At 43.4% G+C, this 23,836-nt stretch overlaps 1 protein-coding gene across 2 annotated transcripts in view; it reads left to right on the forward strand.

The window, feature by feature from the left end:
- The window catches only part of Adam17 (ADAM metallopeptidase domain 17), a 62,159-nt gene continuing 38,323 nt past the window's right edge, over window positions 1-23,836 (forward strand). For both annotated transcript variants that reach the window (XM_045137845.1, XM_012949145.2), the window contains exons 1-2: window positions 1-189; window positions 17,021-17,153. In XM_045137845.1, coding sequence (XP_044993780.1) covers window positions 90-189; window positions 17,021-17,153 — 233 coding nt within the window. In that variant the 5' untranslated portion in view covers window positions 1-89. The remainder of the gene's footprint in view (window positions 190-17,020; window positions 17,154-23,836) is intronic.

A 23,836-nucleotide genomic window follows, 5' to 3' on the forward strand; every position in this document is an offset into this window, starting at 1 on the left:
CCGGGCGGTTCCCTTCCTCTCCTCGATGTGAGCAGCTGCTGCCCGACGAAGGCGGCCCGGGGACGTGGAGCCGGGGGCCGGCCGGGACCATGGGGCCGCGCCTCGTCTTCCTCTTCGGCTTGGCTCCTCTCGTGCTGGCGCCGCGACCTCCCGACGGCCCTGCGGGCTTCGGCTCCCGCCCGCGGCTCGGTAGGAAGCGGGGGTCGCGGGCGGCGGGGCAGGGTGGGCCGCTCGCTCCGCGGCGTGTGCGGCGACGTCCTCCGGGCGGGCAGGCGGGAGGGACGGAGGGGGTGTGGCGGCCCGGGCGCCGAGCTCTTCCGGGGAGCGTGTTCCCGCCCGGCCCCGAGTCCCGAGGCCGGCCGCCGGGGCCTCTGCTGCGGCGTGTCGTTTGCCCGTGCGGCGCCTGCCTGCGCTTCGCAGCCCCGGGGTCCTCGGACGAGCGTTCCCGGTTATTCAGGGCTGCGCGGCTGCTTTGCGGAGGGGCTCGGGGCGGAGTCCGCGAGAACTCGCCCTTGCTCGCAGCTTGCAAGCCGAGGGCTTTACGAGGGGCGACCAGTGCACTGGTCGCTGTCTGAACCTAGCAACTGGGGGGCTTCTGTTTACGTTGTATGCAGAGGTTGCATGGCGCACAGCGGGGAGATGGGAGGTTTGGTGCATCTTAGGCTCTAAATCTAAGACAGTTTGGTTAATAACATAGTGCCTTGCCTTTTTCACCTCCGAGGCAGGGTTTCACTCTGGCTCAGGCTAACCTGGAATTCACGCTGTAGTCTCAGGGTGGCCTCGAACTCACGGGTGATCCTCCTACTTCTGCCTCTTGAGTGCTGGGATTAAAGGCGTGTGCCACCATGCCGGGCTTGCCTTGTTTTGTTTTGTTTTTGAGTCAGGGTCTCCCTTTAGCCCAGGCTGCCCTGGAACTCATAGCAGGCTTCCTACCTCAGCTTGCTTCCTGAGCGCAGGGACAGAATACATGCCAGGAAGCCTGGCAGCAGTATATTTTCTATTGTGTGAAGTTGCAGTCTTGTCACTTTTTCCATGATTGTATTGGTTCTCAAGTTCTATGTTCCATGTCCAGTGTATTCGTGTGTGCGTTGAGATTCTGTGTTTTATTTACGGCTAATTATTATTACTTGGTTTTTCGAGGAAGGCACTCACTCTAGCCCAGGCTGACTTGGGATTCACTATGCAGTCTCAGGGTGGCCTCGAACTCACAGCAGTCCTACCTCTGCCTCCAGAATGCTGGGATTAAATGTGTGTGCCGCCACGCCTGGTTCCTTTATGGCTAAGTATGTCATTGTACTGTCTTTTTTTTTTTTTTTTTTTTTTTTTGGGTAGGGAGGAGAGGAGACAAAATTTCTAGTCCAGGCTGGACTGAAATTCTATGTGTAGCTGAGAATGACCTTGAGCGTATGATCTCTTGCTCCCACCTCCCAAGTACTGAAATTAAGGGCTTCATGCATGCTAGGCATCTATGGCTCTTCTATAATAAGTCTTAACATTAGGAGGCATTTATCCTTAGCCGATAGATGCAAGATAAAATATTAAGATGTCTTAACAATTAGGTAAGCTGACTAAAATCCGTATGGAAAAAAACTCAAGGAATAATCACTTGTAAAATTGTAATAAAAAAGGGAGGAAATGAGTATGATGGCTCATGCCTTTAATTACAGTATACAGGACCGAAGTAGGAGGATCACCATAAGTTCAGGACCAATCCAGGCTACAGTGGGAGTTCCAGTTCTGCATGGTTCTAGTGAGTCCCTATCTCAAAAAAATCACAACCCCCAAACAGGAGGAGGGTTTGTAGAAAGTGCTTGTGCTCGCCCCCCCTGCAATAAAGTGTAATATTGACATATGAATAGAGAATACAGGCTTTAAGGGCACTAGCTGGAGAGGGAAATAGGGCATTATCTTTTCTCCACGTCCCCACCCCCCAAGGTAGGGTCTTGCTCTACTCCAGGCTGAGCTGGAGTTCACCTTGTAGCCTCAGGGTGGCCTTGAACTCACAGCAATGCTCATTTGGAAGCAGAGAGAAGAGAGACTGAACAATACAATGGGCAGGCCAGGGCCTGGAGCCACTGCAAATGAATTCCAGATACATGTGCCCTTTGTGCATCTGGCTTATGTTGGTTCTGGGGACTCCAGCCTAGGTCCTTCGGCTTCACAGGCAAACGCCTTAACCGCTAAGCCATCTCTCCAGCCCTGAGCTAGTTTTTTTAATGGGCAGGAAAAAGTGAGTCTCGGAAGGGTGCAGTGGATTGTCAGTTTCACAGATTAATATGCCTTGTGGGCATGTGCAAACGTTCTTTTTGTATGTATGCTTGACAATTCAGTGTTATTTGTTGCTTAATCCTTCCCTTATTTAGATTGGGTTGGTCTAGGCCAACAAATAGCTTCATATTAAAGAACATAGTTTATGTTTATTAACCTACTTGTCTTATACTTACACCTTAAATTATGTTACTAATAATACATTAGGTATATTATATTTTTCCGAAGGGCAAAAATGCATAATAAACAGAGGCTTGGCTTTTGGAGTATTCTGTAGATCACAAAAATGATTTCAGATGAACTGTTAGGAATTGCATAAGTTAGGAAAGTATGAGTCATGTGAGCTTACTCATGATGATATCTCATTGGAGTTGCAGCTGGGGTGTATAGTCTTGACTTTGATTTCACAATTATTTTCCCTTTGTGTGGCTTTTACTAAAAGAGGATGCAATGGGTGGAAAGAAAAAAAAATGTAGGTCACAGATTTTGTATTTTGAAATTTATTTTGAGATTATCTTCATGGCATTATTCATAAAACAGCTCATTTCATTTTTTTTTATTAATTTTTATTAGCATTTTCCATGATTATAAAAAAAATCCCACGGAAATTCCCTCCCCCCCCCACACACACTTTAGCTCATTTCATTATTGACATCACCATTTACTCATTTTGACACCTGGCCACCTCTTTTTAAAAAATATTATTTATTAGAGAGAGAGAATGGTCATGCTAGGGCCTCCAGCAACTGCGAATGAACTCCAGACACATGCACCACCATGTACATCTGGCTTATGTTGGTACTGGGGAATCAAACCTTGGTCCTTAGGCTTCCCAGGCAAGCTCCTTAACCACTAAGCCATTTCTCCAGCCCTGGCCACCTCTTTTCAATACTAATTTTGCTTATAAGCTGCAGTCCTTTGAAACCTAAACATTTAGCAACTCATATTCTCTAAGCGATATCTGGTAGCTGCTTCATATCACAGAGATTAAACTGTTTCTTTAAAAAATTTTTATTTGCAAGCGGTGGGGGGAGGAAATGGGTGAGAATATGGGTATGTCAGGGGCCTCTTGCCACTGCAAACAAACTCTAGTTGCATATGCCACTTTGTGCATCTGCCTTTATATGGGTGCTGAGGACTTGCATCTGGGCCGTCACACTTCACAAGCAAGTGCCTTTAGTCACTGAGCCATCTCCTCTGCCGTTAAAACTATTTCTTGGATAAAATGAAAATTAGATAGAGGAATCGGGTGTGGTGGTGCATGCTTTTAATCCCAGCACTCCTTTAATCCCAGCACTCGGGAGGCAGAGGTAGGAGGATCACCCTGAGTTCAAGGCTACCCTGAAACTACACAGTGAATTCCGGGTCAGCCTGAGCTAGAGTGAGACCCTACCTCGAAAACAAAACAAAACAAAACAAAATTAAACAGAGAGCCATGAGGGGGAAATTGGAGCAATCCTTTTGGTCTTCATAGTATTTTCCAGAGTGGTAAGGGTAGGAATGCTTTCAGGCCAAGGGAAGTTGATTTTTGGATGTTCCTCTGTTTTATATTTGTGAGAGAAGTATAATTTGAAGAAAATAAAGAAAAAATTGGAAGAGGCTGGGGAGTTTGCTTAGCAGTTAAAGGCACTTGCTTGCAAATACTGCTGGTCCAGGTTTGATTGCCCAGTACCCCCATAAGACTAAGTGCACAGAGTGACGCATACATCTGAAGTTTTATTTCAGTGGCAGGAAACCCTGGTGCAATAGTCTTGTCTCACTCGCTCTCTTACACACACATGCAAATAAAAAAAACAAAAACACTAAAAAAATAGATTGAGAGGGAAGGAAAGACAAGAATAGACTTCATGGAGGAAGTGAAACAAAAGGCTTTTCACCTAATGAACCCCCCCCCCAAAGTCGGGTTTCACTCTAACCCAGATGGACCTGGAATTCACTATGTAGTCTCAGGGTGGCCTCAAACTCTTGGAGATGCTCCTGCCTTTGCCGGGATTAAAGGCATGTGCCACCACTCCCAGCTTCTCTTTCTTTTTTAAAAAAATATTATTTATTTATTTGCAAGCAGAGGGAGATAGAGAAGAGAGAGAGATAAAATGGGTGTGGCAGGGCCTCTAGCCACTGCAAATGATCTCCAGGTGCATGCACCACGTTTTCCACCTGCTTTACATGGGTGCTGGGAATCAAACTAGGGTCTTTAGGCTTTGTAGGCAAGCTCCTTAACTGCTGAGCCATTTCTCAAGCCCTGTCTTTTTTTTTACATGTTTTTACTGCTTATTTGCAAGGAGATATGAGAATGAATGAGTGTACCAGGCCTCTAGCCACTGCACACAAACTCCAGATGCATGCACTACTTTGTGCATCTGTCTTTAAGTGGGTATTGAGGAATTGACCCCACTGAGGCATCTCTCCAGCCCCTACCTCTTTTTTTTTTTTTTTTGAGTTAGAGTCTCACTCTAGCCCAGGCTAATCTGGAACTCACTCTATAGTCCAGGCTGGCTTCAAGATCAGCAATCTCTTACCTCCACCTCCAGAGTGCTGGGATTAAAGTGTATGCCACTACACTGACCTTTTCTTAAAAATTGTGTTTGTTTATGTGCAAGCTGAGAGAGGAGGAGGAGGAGGGGGAGGGAGAAGCACAGAGAGAATGGGCCCACCAGAACCTCCTGCTATTGCAAACAAACTGCGCCTGCAATTCCTTGCATCTGGCTTGACATGGTGCTGGGGAATTGAACCCTGGTCGTTAGACTTTGCACCTTAACCACTGAGCCATCTTTTCAGCCCCTCTCTTTTAAAAATATTATTTGTGAGGGGAGAGGTAGTGAATGCAAGGGACTCTTGCTGCTACAGATGAACTTCAGATGCATGTGCCACTTTGTGCATCTGGCTTTACTTGGGTATTAGATAATTGAATCTTGGCCAGTAGGCTTTGCAAATTAACTGCTGAGCCATCTTCCCAGCGTATCACTTAACTGTTCTAAAATCAGCCAAGCAGGGCTGGGCATGGTGGCACATACCTTTAATCCCAGTACTTGGGAGGCTGAAGTAGGAGGATCACTGTGAGTTGGAGGCCACCTGGAGACTCCAGAGGAAATTCCAGGTCAGCCTGGGCTAGAGTAGACCCTACCTTGAAAAACAGCAAAACAAACAAATAAATAAAATCAGCCAAGGAGATGCAGTCTTCTCGACTTCATCTTTGCCCTTCACTTTTTTATTTTTATTTTTATTTTTTGGTTTTTCGAGGTAGGGTGTCACTCTAGCTGAGGCTAACCTGGAATTTACTATGTAGTCTCAGGGTGGCCTTGAACTTCCAGCTATCCTCCTACATCTGCCTCCCGAGTGCTGGGATTAAAGGTGTGTGCTACCATGCCTGGCTTTGCCCTTCACTTTTTAAAAAGTTTTTATTTATTTATTTATTTGAGAGAGGGAAAGAGGCAGACTCACACAGAGGGAGAGAAAGAGAGAATGGGTGCACCAGGGCCGCTGCAAACAAATTCCAGATGCATGTGCCACCTTGTGCATCTGGCTTACGTGGGTCCTGGGGAGTTGAACTGAGGTCCTTTGGCTTTGCAGGCAAATGCCTTAACCACTAAGCCATCTCACCAGCCCTTCCCTTCACTTTTTTGTTTGTTTGTTTGTTTTGTGTTTTCAAGGTAGGGTCTCTCTCTAGTCCAGGCTGATCTGGAACTCAGTATGTAGTCTCAGGGTGGCCTTGAACTCATGGCAGTCCTCCTACCTCTGCCTCCCGAGTGCTGGGATTAAGGGTGTGTGCCACCATGCCCAGCTCCTGCACTTTTTTAAAAAAAAGTGTTTTTTTGTTTATTTTTATTTATTTATTTGAAAGTGATAGAGAAAGAGGCAGCGATGGGGGGGGGGGGGCAGGGAGAGAAAATGATGTGCCAGGGCCTCCAGCCAGTGCAAATGAAATCCAGATCCCCTTGTGCATCTGGCTAACATGGGAGTCGAGCCTCGAACCAGGGTGCTTAGGCTTCACAGGCAAGCACTTAACCACTAAGCCATCTCTCCAGCCCTGCCCTTCACTTTTTTTTGGTAATAATTCATATTTGATGTCTTTTAATATAAACTTTTAAAGTACCCCGATTTGGTAAAATTTTAAGAACAATAAGTTATCAGAAACATTTTTAGTAGTACATCTATTTTTCTCTTCTTTTACAAGACAAAGACACGTAGTCACTTAAATTTTATTTATACTATTAGATACTTGTATGGCAACTTACAAAAGTAGACTACAGTGGTAATAGTGGAAATCGGTTCTGTAGAGAAGTGTATTACATTTGCTAGGGGAGATGACATGTCAGTGTGAATGCTTTCTTACTGATTCTTTTTTTTTTTCTCAATTTTTATTAACATTTTCCACGATTATAAAAATATCCCATGGTAATACCCTCCTCCCCCCACTTTCCCCTTTGAAACTCCATTCTCCATCATATCCCCTCCCCATCTCAATCAGTTTCTCTCTTATTTTGATGTCATGGTCTTTTCCTCCTCTTATGATGGTCTTGTGTAGGTAGTGTCAGGCACTATGAGGTCATGAGTATCCAGGCCATTTTATGTCTGGAGGAGCACGTTGTAAGGAGTCCCACCCTTCCTTTGGCTCTTACATTCTTTCCGCCACCTCTTCCGCATTAGACCCAGAGCCTTGGAAGGTGTGATCGAGATGTTACTCAGTATTCCAGTCACTTCTTTCCAGCACTATGATACCTTCTGAGTCATCCCAAAGTCACTGCCATCTGAAAAGAGAAGATTCTCTACCCAAAGTGAGAGTAGGGTTAATATAAGGGTATAAATATTAAGAGAAGTGCTTACTGGGCAGTTGGATAAGCATAGTATATACACTTATCCAGACATCAGCAGGGCTCATGACTACCCCTGTTTTAAGTTTTCAGTATCAGGGATGTGTTTCCCCCCCATGGAGCGGGCCTCCAGTCCAATTGGAGGGCAGTTAGTTTCAACCATAACAGACGTGCCACTGTTGCACCCGTTGGCTCATTTTGGCTGGCTGGCCAATTATAAGGCTCGCAGTGTCCACTGTTGAGTATCTTCACTGGTGGTATCTCTTTCTCCCATTGAACTACATGTAGAATGGCTTCTTCCAGCTTTCTGTCAGCTGGTCTACATGGAGAAGATTCTGCCCTTCACTTTTTAATATGAGTTGTGGACTCTTGACAGGTTTCATCCATTGCTGTGGTTTCACATGTTCTTTTTTTTTTTTTTTTTTTTAACTTTAGGCTATGTTCTCACTATGCACTTTTGACCTTGTCTTACTCTCTAAAGCTGCAGATGGTGCTCATATCCAGATGACCTGTTGATGGTTCCACCTTAGTGTTCATAGGCACTTCAAATATAGTTCGTCCAAAATTACATGTCATCGATTCTTTTGATTAGAAGAATGACACTAGAAAGCAATGTTAGGGCTGGGCATGGTGGTGCACGCCTTTAATCCCAACATTTGGGAAGCAGAGGGGTAGGAGGTCGCTGTGAGTGCAAGGCCAGCCCAGAGCTACAGTGAGTTCCAGGTCAGCCTGAGCTAGACAGGCTCTTATCTCAGGCAGAAGCCGCAACAACAGTGCTGGTAGGACCTGGGTGGCGCAGAAGCAGTCTCTTTGGCCTGGTTTGCCTCTGTATGGACCACAGAGCCTGATGGATCCATCCTGCTGGTTTTCTCCAGGTTCTGCTGCTCATTAAGGCTGAGCAGTTCCCAGGTGCGGCCTTACTGGAGTCAGGGTCTGGGTTGAGCCTGCCTGGGTGAGGCGCTCCTGACAGGAGTAGTTCAAGCAGCCCTATATGCCACCTTCACTGATAAAAACCCACAAAATTACATTCTTAGGCCTGAGGGTCTGGGTTCCCTGGTCTGGTAGAGCACTTCTCTCCTGTTCTCATCACGTAGGGCTTGCTGCCTAGACTTGCCAAGCTTAATCACTCTCTGCTGCTCTGTGTTCTGGGAGGTTCTGACCCGCAGGCGTCCTACGTCTCCAGAACAGGCACAGTGTCCATGGTCACAGCAGTCCTGGCTTTGTTTTCCACTTTTTAGCCCCCTTTGGGTCTTGCTGTGTAGCCGAGGCTGACATACAGTTTTCTTCTGCCTCACCCTCCCAAGTACTGGGATTGCATGCACATGCCACCTCGCCTGTCTTTTTCTTTTCCACTTCTAACATCAGAAATGGGACTGGTAAAGTCATCTGGTGAACCTTTTATGTAGCAGAACAGTGGAGTGAGCAGAGAGCCCTAAGGGTTTTGCTTTACACTTGCAAGTTACATTCCAAGGAAATGAAATTTGCTGCAAAAAAATGTAAGTGAAAATAAAGTAAAATAAGTAAATAAGAGCTGGAGAGACGGCTCAGTGGTTAAAGGCACTTGCTTGCAAATCCTGGCAGCCTGGGTTTGATTCTCCAGAATCCACATAAAGCCAGATGCACAAAGTAGCACATATGTCTGAAATTTGTACTTGCAGGAGGCACTGTCCGTCTGTTTGTCTCTCAAATAAAATGTTTAAAGAAAGGAGGAAATAAAATAAATATAAAGCAAAAGAAAATAAGTTAATGTAAAAGGTCCACAAATGTTTCCTGACCCTTCCTATGTTTTATTTATATTGCCCTCATATATATGGATACAATTATCTATGTAACTACTTGGGGCTGGAGAGATGGCTTAGTGGTTAAGGTGCTTGCCTGCAAAGCCTAACGACCTGTGTGTGGTTCCCCAGTACCCATGTAAGGCTGGATACACAAAGTGGCACATGTCTTTGGAGTTCATTTACAGCAGCTGGAGGCCCTGGCATGCTCATATTCTGTCTCTCTCCTTGAAAATGAATAGAAATATTCTTAAAAGGTTTAAAAAACTGTACTTATTTATATACATGCTTAAACAAAAATTATGTAAAACATCATTTTAACTATTTATTGACACTTTCCATAAATATAGACAATATACTATGATCATATTCCCTCTTGCTATTCCCCCCCCCCCCAACCTTCTGACCACTGAGTCCTTTTCTTTCCAACTGGTCTCTCTCCCACCTTGATGCCATAATTTCCCCCCCTCTTACTTTGCAGATCTTGTGTAGGTAGCATCAGTCACTGAGGTCATGAATATCAAGGCCACTTTGTGTCTGGATGACAGCATTGTAAACACTCTTCTTCCCTTGTTCCCTTGGCTGTTATATTAGATATCAGGTTTTTTTTTTTGTTTGTTTGTTTCCTGAAGTAGGGTCCCACTCTAGCCCAGGCTGACCTGGAATTCACTGTGTAGTCTTGAATAGATATTTTTAAAAAATTATTTATTTATTTTAAAATTAATTTATTTTATTAACAGCTTCTACTATTGTAAACAATATTCCATGGTAATTTCCTCTCTACCCCCACTTTCCCCTTAGAAACTCCATTCTCCATCATAGCCCCTCCCCATCACAATCAGTCTCTCTGTTATTTTGATGTCATCATCTTTTCCTCCTTTTATGATGGTCTTGTGTAGGTAGTGCCAGGCACTGTGAGGTCATGGATATCCAGGCCATTTTGTGTCTGGGGGGAGCAAGTTGTAAGGAGTCCTACCCTTCCTTTGGCTCTTAGGTTCTTTCTGCCACCCTTCCACAATGGACCCTGAGCATTGGAAGGTGTGATAGAGATATTGCAGTGCTAAACACTCCTGTCACTTCTTCCCAGCACCATGATGCCTTCTGAGTCATCCCAAGGTCACTGCCATCTGAAAAGAGAAGATTCTCTACCAAATGCGAGCGTAGCATTAATATAAGGGTATGAACATTAAGAGAAGTGCTTACTGGGCAGTTGGATAAGCATAGTATATACATTTAGCCAGACAGCAGCAGATGTTACACCCCTAGGGCTCATGACTACCCCTGTTTTAAGTTTACAGTATCAGGGACGTATTCCCTCCCATGGAGCGGGCCTCCAGTCCAGTTGGAGGACAGTTGGTTTCCACCATGACAGATGTGCCACTATTGCACTGGTTGGCTCATGTGGCCTGACTGGCCAAATATAAGGCTTGCAGTGTCCACTGTTGAGTATCTTCACTGGTGATTTCTCTTCATTGAACTGCATGCAGAATGGCTTTTTCCAGCTTTCTGTCAGCTGGGAATAGACCTCATTTTAAAAGCTTAAACATTAGGTTCAATTTAAAAAATGTTGACCTGGGGCTTGATAAAAGAAGTTTGGTTATATTTGATCAGTGCACTAAGTTCAGTGACTTATAAAAGCTTATCCCAGATATAGCAATTCAAGAATAAGAGAAGGGTGAGGTGGAAGGCTTATCATATCTCCTTTAGACAATTCCATATCGACATAAACAGGGCCAGTTGTCGGCCTTGAGGTCTTGTTTCTGTCTTCCTTGAGAAATTTAGAAGAAACAAAGTGTCAGCTGATTTTTGCCACTGATGTCACAGTGTCGAGAATCATAGAATATTAGTAACAGCTTCTAGTATCTGCCGCCTTGGTGCCTGAAGCCTGTGTAAATGAGCAGTGCAGTTGCAGACTCGCCGTAAAGAAGGCAGACCAGGAAGACTTTCAGCATCTCGTTGTCCGGTTCTTCCCCTCTGCTGCCCATGCCTTTGTTGTGCTACTTGAATGGGATTGTGTCTGTCCAGGTGGCCAAGCCAGAACCCTGGGACTCTCTCAGTGATCCCCACCTTCTTGGCCCCTCTGACCTGTTGAGATTGTGTCTGTCCAGGTAGCCAAGCCAGAACCCTGGGACTCTGTCCGTGATCCCCACCTGCTTGGCCCCTCTGACCTGTCATCCACACTGAAATCCCAGTGATGTTTCTGATTTACAGCGGTTGCTCTTATCCAAAGTCCACACTTCTTCAGCCCCCCTCTCCCCAAGATAGGTTCTCACCCTAGCCCAGACTTACCGGGACTCTGTAGTCCCAGGCTGGCCTTGAACTCAGCCACCCATCCTCAGCTCTGCCCCAGTGCTGGAATTAAAGGTGTCCCTTTCCACGCCCTCACCCCTACAAGACTTCTTGGTCTCACTCCCGCCCATCTTCCCACCCTCACCCAGTTCTTGTCCTGCTCTCGCTGTGCTCTTCCCTGGTTTGCTTTTCCTCTTCAGCCAACACGTGCTAGGCCTCTGCTCAGACTGCTCCCTTTCCCTTCCCTTGGCTGAACCCTCATACTTTTGATCCAGATAGTTTTCCTGGAAAAGCATTCTTGGCGTGCTGTGCAGGGCCATAACACTGCTACGTTCTGCCATGACTTCTTGCCACCACCTCTCACAGCAGGTGATATAGTGTATATATACTTTTCTGAAGCAAACTACAAGTTTTATTTGGGAAAGACAGGAGCTGCCAGATTGTCTCATGAGAGTTGAGCACAGCCCTTTATGATAATTTCGTGTGATGGTCTCTTCCTGAATGTACTGGAGATCCACTTTTTCTCAGTTATCTCCAAGTGCCCGAAAGGTAGGAGAATCTCAATAAATACTCATCACTGAGTAATGGCCTGATGAAACAAAGAAAAGTGTAGACTGTATGTGCAGGAAAAGAGAGGTGAAAGTGAGAGGGTGGGGAAGATAGAGAAGCAACAGGGAAGGGCAGTATCCAGGTGGGGGAACTAAACTGCAGTACTTGGCATAGAAGAGCAGGAGAAATGGGTGGGGAATTCTTAAATAACAGTCTGCAGTCTGACCTTTTAAATTGTCTCTTATTTCTTTTAATCAAAGGACATTTATTGAAAAAGCCCCCCAAAGTCAAAGCAAACATGCTTAGGATTTTGACCAGCATCTGAAGAAACAAGTGAGGAAAAGAAAGAAAAACTTACACTTTTTGAATTAGAACTCAGAAAAGTGGGTAGACTCAGCAGTGAGAGTCTAAACAACTGCTGTGTTTTTTAAAAATATCTTTATTTACTTATTTGCAGGTGGTGGTGGGAAGAATGGGTGTGCCAGGGCCTCTTGCCACTGCAAACAAACTCCAGACACATGCCACTTTGTGCATGGGTACTGGGAAATTGAACCCCAGGCCAACACTTAGCAACTAACTAAACTCTCTCTAGCCCCTTGTCTTTTATTTTTTCTAACTTGTGTTTATATAGCTAACTGAACTAGAAAACTTTAATGGTTGGAATCATTATAGAATGTAAAGGAAGATGTCTCATTCTAGAGTAATGGATGGACATCTAGGAAAAAATTTTTGGTAAGGTTTTTTTTTTTTTGAGGTAGCTCCGGCTGACCTGGAACTCACTACATAGTCTCAGCACTATGAGTTATTTACTTCTTTATTTGAAAGAGCGAAGGAGAGAGGGGGAGGAGGGAGAGAGGGAGGGAGAGAAAGAGAAAGAACGGGTACACCAGGGCCTCCAGCCACTGCAAATGAACTCCAGATGCATGTGCCACCTTGTGCATCTGGCTTACATGTGTCCTGGGGAATTGAGCCTAGGTTCTTTGGCTTTGCAGGCAAGTGCCTTAACCGCTAAGCTATCTCCCCAGCCCAGTACTATGAAATTTTTATCAAAGAGTCCATGACCAGATGCTGAGCAAAGAAAGATTATTTTGGTCACATTTGTTAGCATTGACTAATAAATGCTACTGTAGGGTCTGTGGCTTAAACTTGTTTTGAGAGACTTTGATATGGATATGATATATTCTTCAGAAGTGGAAGGACAAAAAGGCTACAGAAAATCATAGCTACCAATGGCTCAAGAGCTCTGGAAGTGAAATACAGTGACATAGAGTGTCTGAACAGGATGTCTGCTAAGGAGAAGACAGTTAAAGGAGCAGTATATAAGTAGCTCAGTTTGTCCCAAGGAGTTATTTTTACTAGGTTTTTAATGGCTTCAGGACATCTATTTTGTAACATAGCTATTAAAAGAGAATAAATTGCAATGGAAACATCAGCTAAGTATTTTAAAGCATGTTACCAAGGTATGTTAAAAAGTGCTTATTAAAGCCGGCCATGGTGGCACACCTAGCACTCGGGAGGCAGAGGTAGGAGGATCACCGTTAGACGAGGCCACCCTGAGACTACATAGTGAATTCCAGGTCAGCCTGGGCTAGAGTGAGACCCTACCTTGGGGAAAAAAAAGTGCTTATTATAGATGTTAAACCCAAAATAACCAGTGATGTTATCTTACTCTTTTTTTTTTGAGCCCTAATTTTATACATAGTTAAGATCATAGAATATGAATAGATTTTTTTGAATAGTTTTTAAAACCTCCCTTTGGGGATGGAGAGATGGCTCAGCAGTTAAGGTGCTGAGTTCAGTTCCCAAGTGCCCATGCCTGCCAGATGGATAGAGTGGCCATATGCATCTGGAGTTTGTTTTCAGGGCCTGTGGAGGCCCTGTCTCTGTCTCTGTGTCTTTCTGCTTGCAAATAAATAAATAAAACATATAAAAACCTTAAGAGACCTCATTGTGGGGGGCTGAGAGATGGCTCAGGTTAACAAGGCCCTTGCTTGCAAAGCCTGACAGCCAGGGTACAAGTTCCCAGTTACCATATAAAGTCAGATGCACAAAGTGGTGCTTTCATCTGGAGTTCATTTGCAACATCAGGAAGCCTTTGTGCACTCATGCTAACTCTCCCTCTCAAATAATAAAATAAATAAAAAATCTATTTTAGGAACTCTTCCCTTTGCTTAGTTGACAGATATTTTTCCATGTTCTTAAAAATGGTAAGCCTGGTGGCACACACCTTTAATCCCAGCACTTGGGAGGCAGAGGTAGGAGCATTGCCTTGAGTTCAAGGCCACCCTGAGACTACATAGTGAATTCCAAATCAACTTTGAAATTCCATTCTCCATCATATTACTTCTCCATCTCGATCATTGTACTTACATATATACAATATCAACCTATTTATTTTACTTACTTATTAGAAAGAGAGAATGAGTTGGCATGCCAGGGCCTCCAGCCACTGCAAACAAACTCCAGATGCATGTACCCCCTTGTGCATCTGGCTTTACATGGGTACTGGGGAATTGAACCTGGGTCCTTTCACTCTGCAGGCAAGCGTCTTAACCACCAAGCCATCTCTCTAGCCCAAGCTATGCTATTTTTGAAGCAGTTTTAAAAATAGAATGTCAGTAAAACTTGAGTACTTTAGCCAGGCAGACTGAAATTGAAAACCTTGCCCTGTGCTACATTAGGGCCTGTGATGTCAGACAAGTTCTTCAGAGCCTGTCTTCATTTGTAAAATGACTTGTACACCAGCGATGTTGACTAAATGGCCAGTTTTTGTGTTTTTTATGGGTGCCACTAGACTTGACGATCAGTGTGGTCCAATCATCAGCAGTAGTCCACTGGTAGAAAGGTGATCGTGTCTTCTGAAACTGCTCCCTCTGGATTAAATTGCAAAGGAAATTTTGTTAAGCAAGATGGGCAGTATCTATTTGGCAAGTGTGAATGTTGAATTAAAACCTTGAATGAATGTTGATTAAGCAGCATGCCTATAGCCTTCCTTTGTTTGGGTTTGCTTAAGTATTGAATAATAATGAGGAAATACTGCACTGTCTTTGACCACTCTAGAAACCGGATTTTCTTATCCTCTTATCTTGCTTTAATAATGTCCACAGAACTCCTTTTCTTCTCTTGTAATACAGACTATTTATTAAAGTTTGTGAATCCCCAAATCTTCCTGTGTAATATGCTTAAAATAAACATTATTGCTAAATAATACCTGTCCTTGGTATAAGCCAGTATCCCAAATGGTGCTGTCTGGTTTATTCAGTAGTTGAAATGTGTTACTCCACAATCTGGTCTCTTTTTCATCTGAAATATTGAAGATTTTTCTTTAAAAATTTTTTTTTTTATTTTGTTTTTTTCAGGTAGGGTCTCACTCTAGCCGAGGCTGATCTGGAAATCACTGTGTAGTCTCAGGGTGTGGCCTCAAACTCATGGCGATTCTCCTACCTCTGCCTTCCAAGTGCTGGGATTAAAGGCGTGTGCCACCATGCCTGGCTTAAAAAATATTTTTTAGATTTCGTTCCAAGCAGGGAGAAAGGGGAAGGAGGGAAAGAGAGAGAGAAAGAGAAAGGGGCTCACCAGGGCCTCTTGCCACTGTAAATGAACTCAGATGCATGTACCACTTTATGCATCTGGGTTTACATGGGTACTGGGGAATGGAACCCAGGCTGTCAGGCCTTGCAAGCAGGCATCTTTACTGGCTCAGCTATTTCAATAGCCCAGGGTTTTTCTTTTTCTTTCTTTTTTGGTAGAGGGACAAGCCCACCAGATGGACCTGTGTGTGTGGGGGGGGGGGGGGGGGGGAATGAATTGGCATGCCAGGGCCTCCAGATATTGTGATCAAACTCTAGACACATGTGCTGTCTTGAGCACATGGGCAACCTTGCATGCTGTGTCACATTGTGCGTTTGGCTTACGTGGAACCTGGAGAATTGAACATGAGTCCTTAAGGCTTTGCAGGCAAGCGCCTTAACCCTGCTAAGCCATCTTTCCAGCCCCAAGGTTTTCCTTAATTTTTTTCAATTGTATCTATTGTGTCAGCTTTGCTAAATCTTTGAGTTACATTGTTCATATTTCTATTTTCACAGAGCTTCACTTCTGTGAGATAAACTAGTTTGCAGTACATTACAAATACATCCTGTTGTTGAAGTCAGGTTCACAGTGCTGGTAGAAATCACCCAACCAAGAGCAGCTTGTGGGAAAAAGGTTTATTTTGGCTTACAGGCTTGAGGGGAAGCTCCATGATGGCAGGGAAAACGATGGCATGAGCAGAGGGTGGACATCACCCCCTGTGGTCCACATAAGGTGGACAACAAGAACAGAAGAGTGCCAAACACTGGCAAGGGGACACTGATATAACACCCATAAGCCTGCCCCCAACAATACACCACCTCCAGAAGGAGTTTAATTCTCAAATCTCCATCAGCTGGGAACCTAGCATTCAGAACACTTAAGTTTATGGGGACACCTGAGCATCATGTATGGATATCAGTTTATGGGAGTCACTGGCAGAATGTGGTGGTTTGATTCAGGTTTCCCCCATAAACTTAGATGTTCTGAATACTATTCTCCCCAGCTGATGCATATTTGGGAATTATCACCTCCTGGAGGGAGTGTATTGTTGGGGGTGGGCCTACGGTTATTATAGCCAGTTTTCCCATGCCAGTGTTTGGCATCTGTTTCTCTTCTCCCAGATTCCTCTTTTTTATTTTTATTTATTTATTTATTTTTGAGCCTAGGTCTTACTTACAAGTACAGCCTAGTTTGAAACTCAGGCTTGGGGTCTAGACTTTTTCTATAAAAGGTTAAAACTTACCTCATTGTATAATATAGTACTCTACAGGATCAAAATTATTATTATCAAATGTATAGACCATGTTCAGATTTCCTTAGTTGTCTCATATTTTCCCACAGCTGGCTTGTTTGTTCTAGGATCCAAAAAAATTCAAACACTGTGATTGGTTACTATATACTTATATCTTTTATGTCATTGTTCTTCCCTTCTTTCCCATGCCATTTATTTCCTGGAGAAATTGGGTCATTTGTTCTGCAGAAATCATCACATTCTAGGTGTGGTTGATTGCTTCCTTCAGTTGTTACGTAACTTGGCAGCATTTAGTCCCGGTGTGTCTTAAAGACTTGCACTTAGATCTTCATTAGGTTTTGGCTCAGTGTTTTAACAAGAATGCTTCACTTGTGGGTTTGGGCATTTGGGCACTTCATAATGCATTATATCAGAAGGAAGTTATTATATAGCACTGGCATTTGAGTGAAGTTATACTTGACTAATAGATTTAGGTGCTAATAATGTTTCTACCTTTATTTCAGAGAAGCTTGATTCTTTGCTCTCAGACTACGATATCCTCTCTTTATCTAACATCCAGCAGCACTCAGTAAGGAAAAGGGATCTACAGGCCTCGACACATTTAGAGACACTGCTAACTTTTTCAGCTTTGAAAAGGTAATTGAAATTATTCATAGAATAATACTGGGACAATGCAGGTGGCGGGTTTGCTTTGGCAAAGGCAGAAAACAAGGAATTTACTTTTTAAAGATTTGTAATTGCACTGGGTGTGGTGGCCCACACTTTTAATCCCAGCACTTGGGAGGCAGAGGATCACCATGAGTTCAAGGCCACCCTAAGACTACATAGTGAATTCCAGGTCAGCCTGGGCTAGAGGGAGACCCTACCTCAAAAAACAAAGAAAAAATTTGTAATTGATGGAATTACCATATGTCATATATAATTATATAGTGTAATGACTGTTTTAAAATCCATTTTGATGAGAATATTAAAGTAAATGAGAGTTCTAGAAGTAATAACAGTGGTAATGTTTTTGAAATTCTAATGAAAAATCTTTAAGGCTATTACTTTTTTTGTTTCCTGAGATAGGGACTCTAGCCCAGGCTGGCTTTGAACTCAGAGATCTTCCCATCTCTGCCTCCTGAGTGCTGGGATTAAAGGTGTGGGCCACCATGCCTGGGTCTTAAATTTTTTTCTAATGAAAAATTTTAATTGGATGTTTACAAAATACTTTTTTCAGTTTATTTACCTTTTTTTCTGATTTACTTTAACTTTTTTTGAAGTAGGTCATCATTTTAGCCCAGGCTGATCCTGAACTCTATAGCCTGGGCTTGGCCTCAAACTCATGATGATCTTCATACTTCAGCCTCCCAATTGCTGGCATTAAAGGCTGCCTTTTTACATCTTTGATGGTACTTTAGAACCATTAACCATGTTCTAAATATTATCTTTATTTTACATGTGAAGACACAAAGTTAGAGATAAAGATTTTGTGTTGAGTGTTTCTTCTGTTTGAAGTTCCTCTTCATAATATAAATTGGTTGATGTGGTCTTAATTAAGAAATAATTTCATTATTACTCATGTTGTTTTACAGATTTAAATCTGTTCAGTAATTGCAAGCCTAAAAGCCTTTAAGGAAACTTTAGTATCAAAAGAGAAGCACTAGGAGACTATAAGTGGGCTGAATTATTATTATTATTATTTTAAATTTTTTGTTTATTTTTACTTATTTCTTTGAAAATGACAGAGAGAAGGAGGGAGGGAGGGGGAGAGAGAGAGAGAGAATGGGTGCGCCAGGGCCTCCAGCTACTGCAAACAAACTCCAGATGTGTGCACCCCTTTGTGCATCTGGCTAACGTGAGTCCTGGGGAATCGAGCCTCGAACAGGGGTTCTTAGGCTTCACAGGCAAGCGCTTAACCGCTAAGCCATCTTTCTAGCCCTGAATTATTATTTTTTAAAGTATTTATTATTTTAAGAGAGAAAGAATGGGTGTGCCAAGGCCTATAGCCACTGTAAACAAACTCCAGATGCATGTGCTCCCTTGTGCATCAGTTTATGTGGGTACTGGGAACTCAAACCTGAGTCCTTTAGCTTTGCAGGCAGGCGCCTTAACTGCTAAGCCATCTCTCCAGGCCTGAATTATTTTTTATTTATTAGATTGGCTTTATCACCTTACAAAATAATACAAGGAGTGTTACTAGTGCTTTTAGGGCAATAACTAGGCTTGGCCACTGGTCCCAGACCACAAATTAAACACAGTGGTGAGAAGCAGAGAGATTTATTAATGTGGTCACATTGGAAAGAGGAACAGACAAAGGGATACAGTCCATCTTCTAGGGTTCTGACATGAGATTTAAGTTTAAGCAGAGAATTTCGGTCAAGGAGCAAGAGGCGTGTGTAGACAGTCCTGGTCAGGATGCCTGGTCAGCATTGTCTCAGTTCTAGCTAGAAGTGCTTAGGCCTGTCTGCTGTCACGTGACCGCAGCAGTCTGGTGTCTGCTGGATGCAGCATCGTCCTCATCTGGACTGGCAGGGAAGGGTTGTTTTGAGAAGTTTCATTCAGTTTAGAATATAAGGGCACTTGTGGGCCCAAGGAAGGAGTCAAAGCTTTTTTGAGCAAAAGCACCTTATTTCAGTGCCTGTTTCAGTAGTACGTGCAACTGATTTAAACGCTGAGCTACTCAGTAGGTCGCCAGGGCATGGCGTAGAGGAGCGCTTGTCTAGCAAGTGCTGTTGCTAGCACTGCCATTGGAGAGCAGTGTGAGCTTTCGTTTCTTCCTGTCTCAGCCCTACTTCCAGGCTTTCATGAAAATGACCTTGAACTTCTAGCCCAGGCTGACCTGACACATACTGTGTACTCCTAGGCCAACCTCAAACTCACAGTGATCTACCTACCTCTGCATCCTGAGCAGTGGAATTAAAAGCCTGTGCCACTTGACTTGGCTAACCTTGAACTTTTTTTTTGGTGGGAGGGAGTTCTTTTTTTTCTTTTATTATTTTTAAATCTTATTTCCTCTCAATTTTAAAAACATTTTCCATGATTATAAACAATACCCATGGTAGTACCCTCCCTCCCCCCACTTTTCACCTTTGAAATTCCATTCTCCATCATATCCCCTCCCCATCTCAATAAGTCTCTCTTTTATTTTGATGTCGTGATCATTCCCTCCTCTTACGATGGTCTTGTGTATAACCTTGAACTTTTGATTCTCTTCCTCCTTCCTCCCCTGTGCTAGGGTTACGGGCAGATACCGCCACTCTTGGTTTGTGAATGGTATGATGTATGGTTGTGAACCCAGAACCTTTTGCATGCTAGACCAAGTACTCAACCAACTGACCTGTATTCACAGTCCCTCTTTTTAATTTTATTTAATTTTTGTTTGTTTTTGAGATAGGGTCTCACTCTAGCCAAGCTTGCTTTGAACTCGTAGCAATCCTCCTAACCTGTTCCTCCCAAGTGCTGGGTCTAAAGGCATGCGACACCATGCCCAGAGTCACCCTCCCTTATTTTATTTTTTACTTTTTAAATTTAAATTTTATTTTATTTATTTATTTGAGAGAGGAGGGGGGAGGAAGGGAGGGAGGGAATGGGTGTACCAGGGCCTCTAGCCATTGCAAATGAACCCCAGATGCATGTGCCACATTGTACGTCTGGCTTATGTGGGTCCTGGGGAATTGAATCTGAATCCTTAGGCTTTGCAGGCAAATGCCCTAACTGCAAAGCCATTTCTCCAGTCCCTCCCTCATCTTTTTATGAGACAGGGTCTTGTCATGTAGCCTAGGCTGGTCTTGAGCTTGCTGTCTTCGTATCTCAACCTGTCTAGTGCTGGGAGTATACAACCACACCTGGCATGGTTTCTTTTTTTTTTTTTTTGTTTGTTTGTTTTGTTTTGTTTTGTTTTGGGGGGAGAGGGATTCACTGTGTAGTCCAGGGTAGTAGCTCACGATCCTTCTGCATCAGCCTCTGGTGTACTGGGATTGCAGCCATGTGCTGCATATTGCTAGTACATAGAATTGTAACCACCCTTGACTCCATTCCCTTATTAGATGGGTATTTAACCAGGGTGTCACCCCGCCCCCCGCCAACAATGCTATAGTGAATAGCTTCATAAATATCTGTTTAAGTGTTTTAAAGGGTACATTCCTCAAAGGAGAATTACTGGGTCAATAATATGAATGCAGAAAACCAAAAGAAAAAAATATACGGGGTGTGGTGGCACACACCTTTAATCCCAGCAAATGGGAGTTAGAAGTAAGAGGATCACTGTGAGTTTGAGGCCAGACCAGAACTACAAAGTTACAGGTCAGTCTAGGCTGAGTGAGACGCTACCTTGAAAAAAATAAAAATGAAGAGCTGGAGAGATGGCTCAGCAGTTAAGGCACCACCACAGCTGGCTAATAAATGTATTTTTTTTTTTTAAAATAACGAATAAGTGATTTTTTAAAAATTTATTTTACATGCATGCGTGGGGGAAGGAGGCACACCTAGGTCTCTTGCCGCTGTGAATGAATACCAGCCACATGTGCCACTTTGTATCTGGCTTTACATGGGTGCTGGGTAATTGAATCTAGGCCAGCAGACTTTGTAAGCAAGCACCTTAAACCACTGAGCTCTGCATTCCCACCTCTGCATTCATATTCTATGATTTTTTTTTTTTTTTTTGAGACAGTGTCTCACTTTAGCCCAAGATGACTTGGAACTGGAACTCACTCTGTAGCCCCAGGCTGGCTTTTAACTCACGGCAGTACTCCTGCCTCAGCCTCCTGAGTGTTGGAACTAAAGGTGTTTACCTCCATGCTCCAGCTCAGATTCACAGTGATTCTCCTATCTTGGCCTCCCAAGCGCTGGGATTACAGAGGGGGGTACCATTACGCTGGACAGAGGGGTGGCAGAGAATGGGTCCTTCAGCCACTGCAAACGCATCCAGACAAATGTGCCACTTGTGCATCTGGCTTTACATGGGTACAAAGGAATTGAACTCAGGTTGTTAAACTTTGCAGGCAAGCGCCTTAACTGCTGAGCCATCTCTCTAGCCCATAAGGAAGTAAATAAATAAAATATTTTAAGAGAGAATGAAGCACAACACTATTTTGTAAAAATCTTAAAACATTTTCTCCTGCTATCCAAAAAATGTGTTTTTCCACATACTGTCAGTAATGATGTTTTTCTTAAGCTGGGAATTGAATTTTGAAATCTGTTATAAATGTGTTAATATTTAGTTTCATAAAACATTCTGAATTGTTCATATATATATGTGTATATATATATATATATTTTGTTGTTGTTGTTGTTGTTGTTTTGTTTTGTTTTTGAGGTATGGTCTTGCTCTAGCCCAGGCTGACTTGGTATTCACTATGTAGTCTCATGGTGGCCTTGAACTCATGGAGGTCCTCCTGTCTTTGCCTCCCAAGTGCTGGGATTAAAGGCATGTGCCACCACGCCCAGCTCATAATATTTTTTAATACTTTTTTTTGGTTTTTCAAGGTAGGGTCTCACTTTAGCTGAGGCTGACCTGGAATTCACTATGTAGTCTCAGGGTGGCCTTAAACTCATGGCAGTCCACCTGTCTCTGTCTCCTGAGTGCTGGGATTAAAGGCATGCGCCACCATGCCTGGCTCTTTTAATACTTCTGTTACTAGAGCCTAACTCCAGATACACGTGCCACTTTGTGTAAGTAGTTTTATGTGGATATTGGGGAATTGAACCTGGAATGGCTTAGTAGTTAAGGCACTTGCATATAAAAAGTCTAAGGACCCACATTCGATTTCCCAGTACCCACATAGGCCACATGCACATGGTGGTGCATATGTTTGGAGTTTGCAGTGCCTAGAGACCCTGTCGTGCCCATTCTCATTCTCTTACTCAAATAAACAGATAAGTAAATAAAACATCAAAAATAATGTTTAATAGAGCTGGGGAGATAGCTCAGCAGTTAAGGGCACTCACTTGCAAAGCCTGCCAGCCCAGTTTTGATTCCCCAGTACCCATCTAAAGCCAGGTGCACAAAGTGGCACATGCACTTGGAGGTCCTTTGCGATAGCAAGAGGCTCTGGTGTGCCCATTCTCTTTTTCTCTCTCTGTTCACAAGTAAATAAATAAGTAATTTTTTAAATGAGAATATTAAGTTGGGCATGGTAGTGCACACCTTTTACTCCCAGCACTTGGGAGGATCACTGTGAGTTTGAGGCCAGCCTGAGACTACATAGTAAATTATAGGTCAGCCTGAGTGAGACCCTACCTAAAAAAAAATGTTGGCTTATATCCCTATAGAGCCCATTCTCTAGCTACCTCTACCTATCTTTCTCTCTCAAAGAAATAAAATATTTTATTTGCAAGCAGAGACAAAAGAGAGGGGGGAGGGAGGGAGAGAGAAAGAATAGGATTTATTTATCTGATAGACAGAGAAAAAAATGAGTGTGGGTGCACCAGGACCCTTTGCCACTGCAACCGAACTCAATGTATATTCCACTTTGCACATCTGGCTTTATATAGGTACTGGGGAATTGAGCCTGGGCCTTCAGGCTTTGCAAGCAAGAACCTTTTAACCACTGAACCCTCTCTGTAGCCCATCATTTCATGTTTTTAAAGAGAGAATTGGTATGCCAGGGCCTCAGCCACTGAAATTGAATTCCAGATGCTTGTGTCATCTTTATGTGTCTGGCTTTTGTGGGATCTGGAGAGAAATTGAACATGGGTTCTTAGGCTTTAGAAACAAGTGCCTTAACCTCAAATCCATCTCTCCAGCCCCATCATTTCATTTAAAAAATTTCATTTAAAATATTTTTTTTTATTTATTTGAGAGAGTAAGTATGGATGCACCAGGGCCTCCTGGCACTGTAAATGAATTCCAGATGCATGCACCACTTTGCGTATCTGGCTTTACATGGGTACTAGGGAATCAAACCTGGGTCGTCAGGCTTCGCATACAATACCTTAAACTGCTCTGCCCTCTCTCCAGCTTCCATCGTATCATATTATAACACCACAGCTGAGTTCCTATGGCTCAGATGAGCAATATAATTTGGTCTTAGGTGTTAATGGGCACATTGAATGGCTTTGTAAATAAAATGTCAGGCTCTCCATTCCCAATTCTTACGTCAGAATGAAAATGCTAAGTAAGAGAGTGCATTATATTATACCCTGTAAAGAGCAGGAGTGTGTCTTTTAATATCTGCATTGGAAGCTTTGAGTTTATTTTCCTAATAATTGTGGGTTCATTTTTTTCAAGATAAGTTCTTTTGAGAAGGAGGAAGAAAGCATGAATGCTTTTAAATATAGGAGTGGCAATAATGAGTTCCGGTGGGTTACCCTGCTTGAGTGCATGGGACTACAAAGAC

This window comes from Jaculus jaculus, chromosome 18 (assembly GCF_020740685.1).
Source record: "Jaculus jaculus isolate mJacJac1 chromosome 18, mJacJac1.mat.Y.cur, whole genome shotgun sequence".
NCBI classification, from domain to species: domain Eukaryota; kingdom Metazoa; phylum Chordata; class Mammalia; order Rodentia; family Dipodidae; genus Jaculus; species Jaculus jaculus.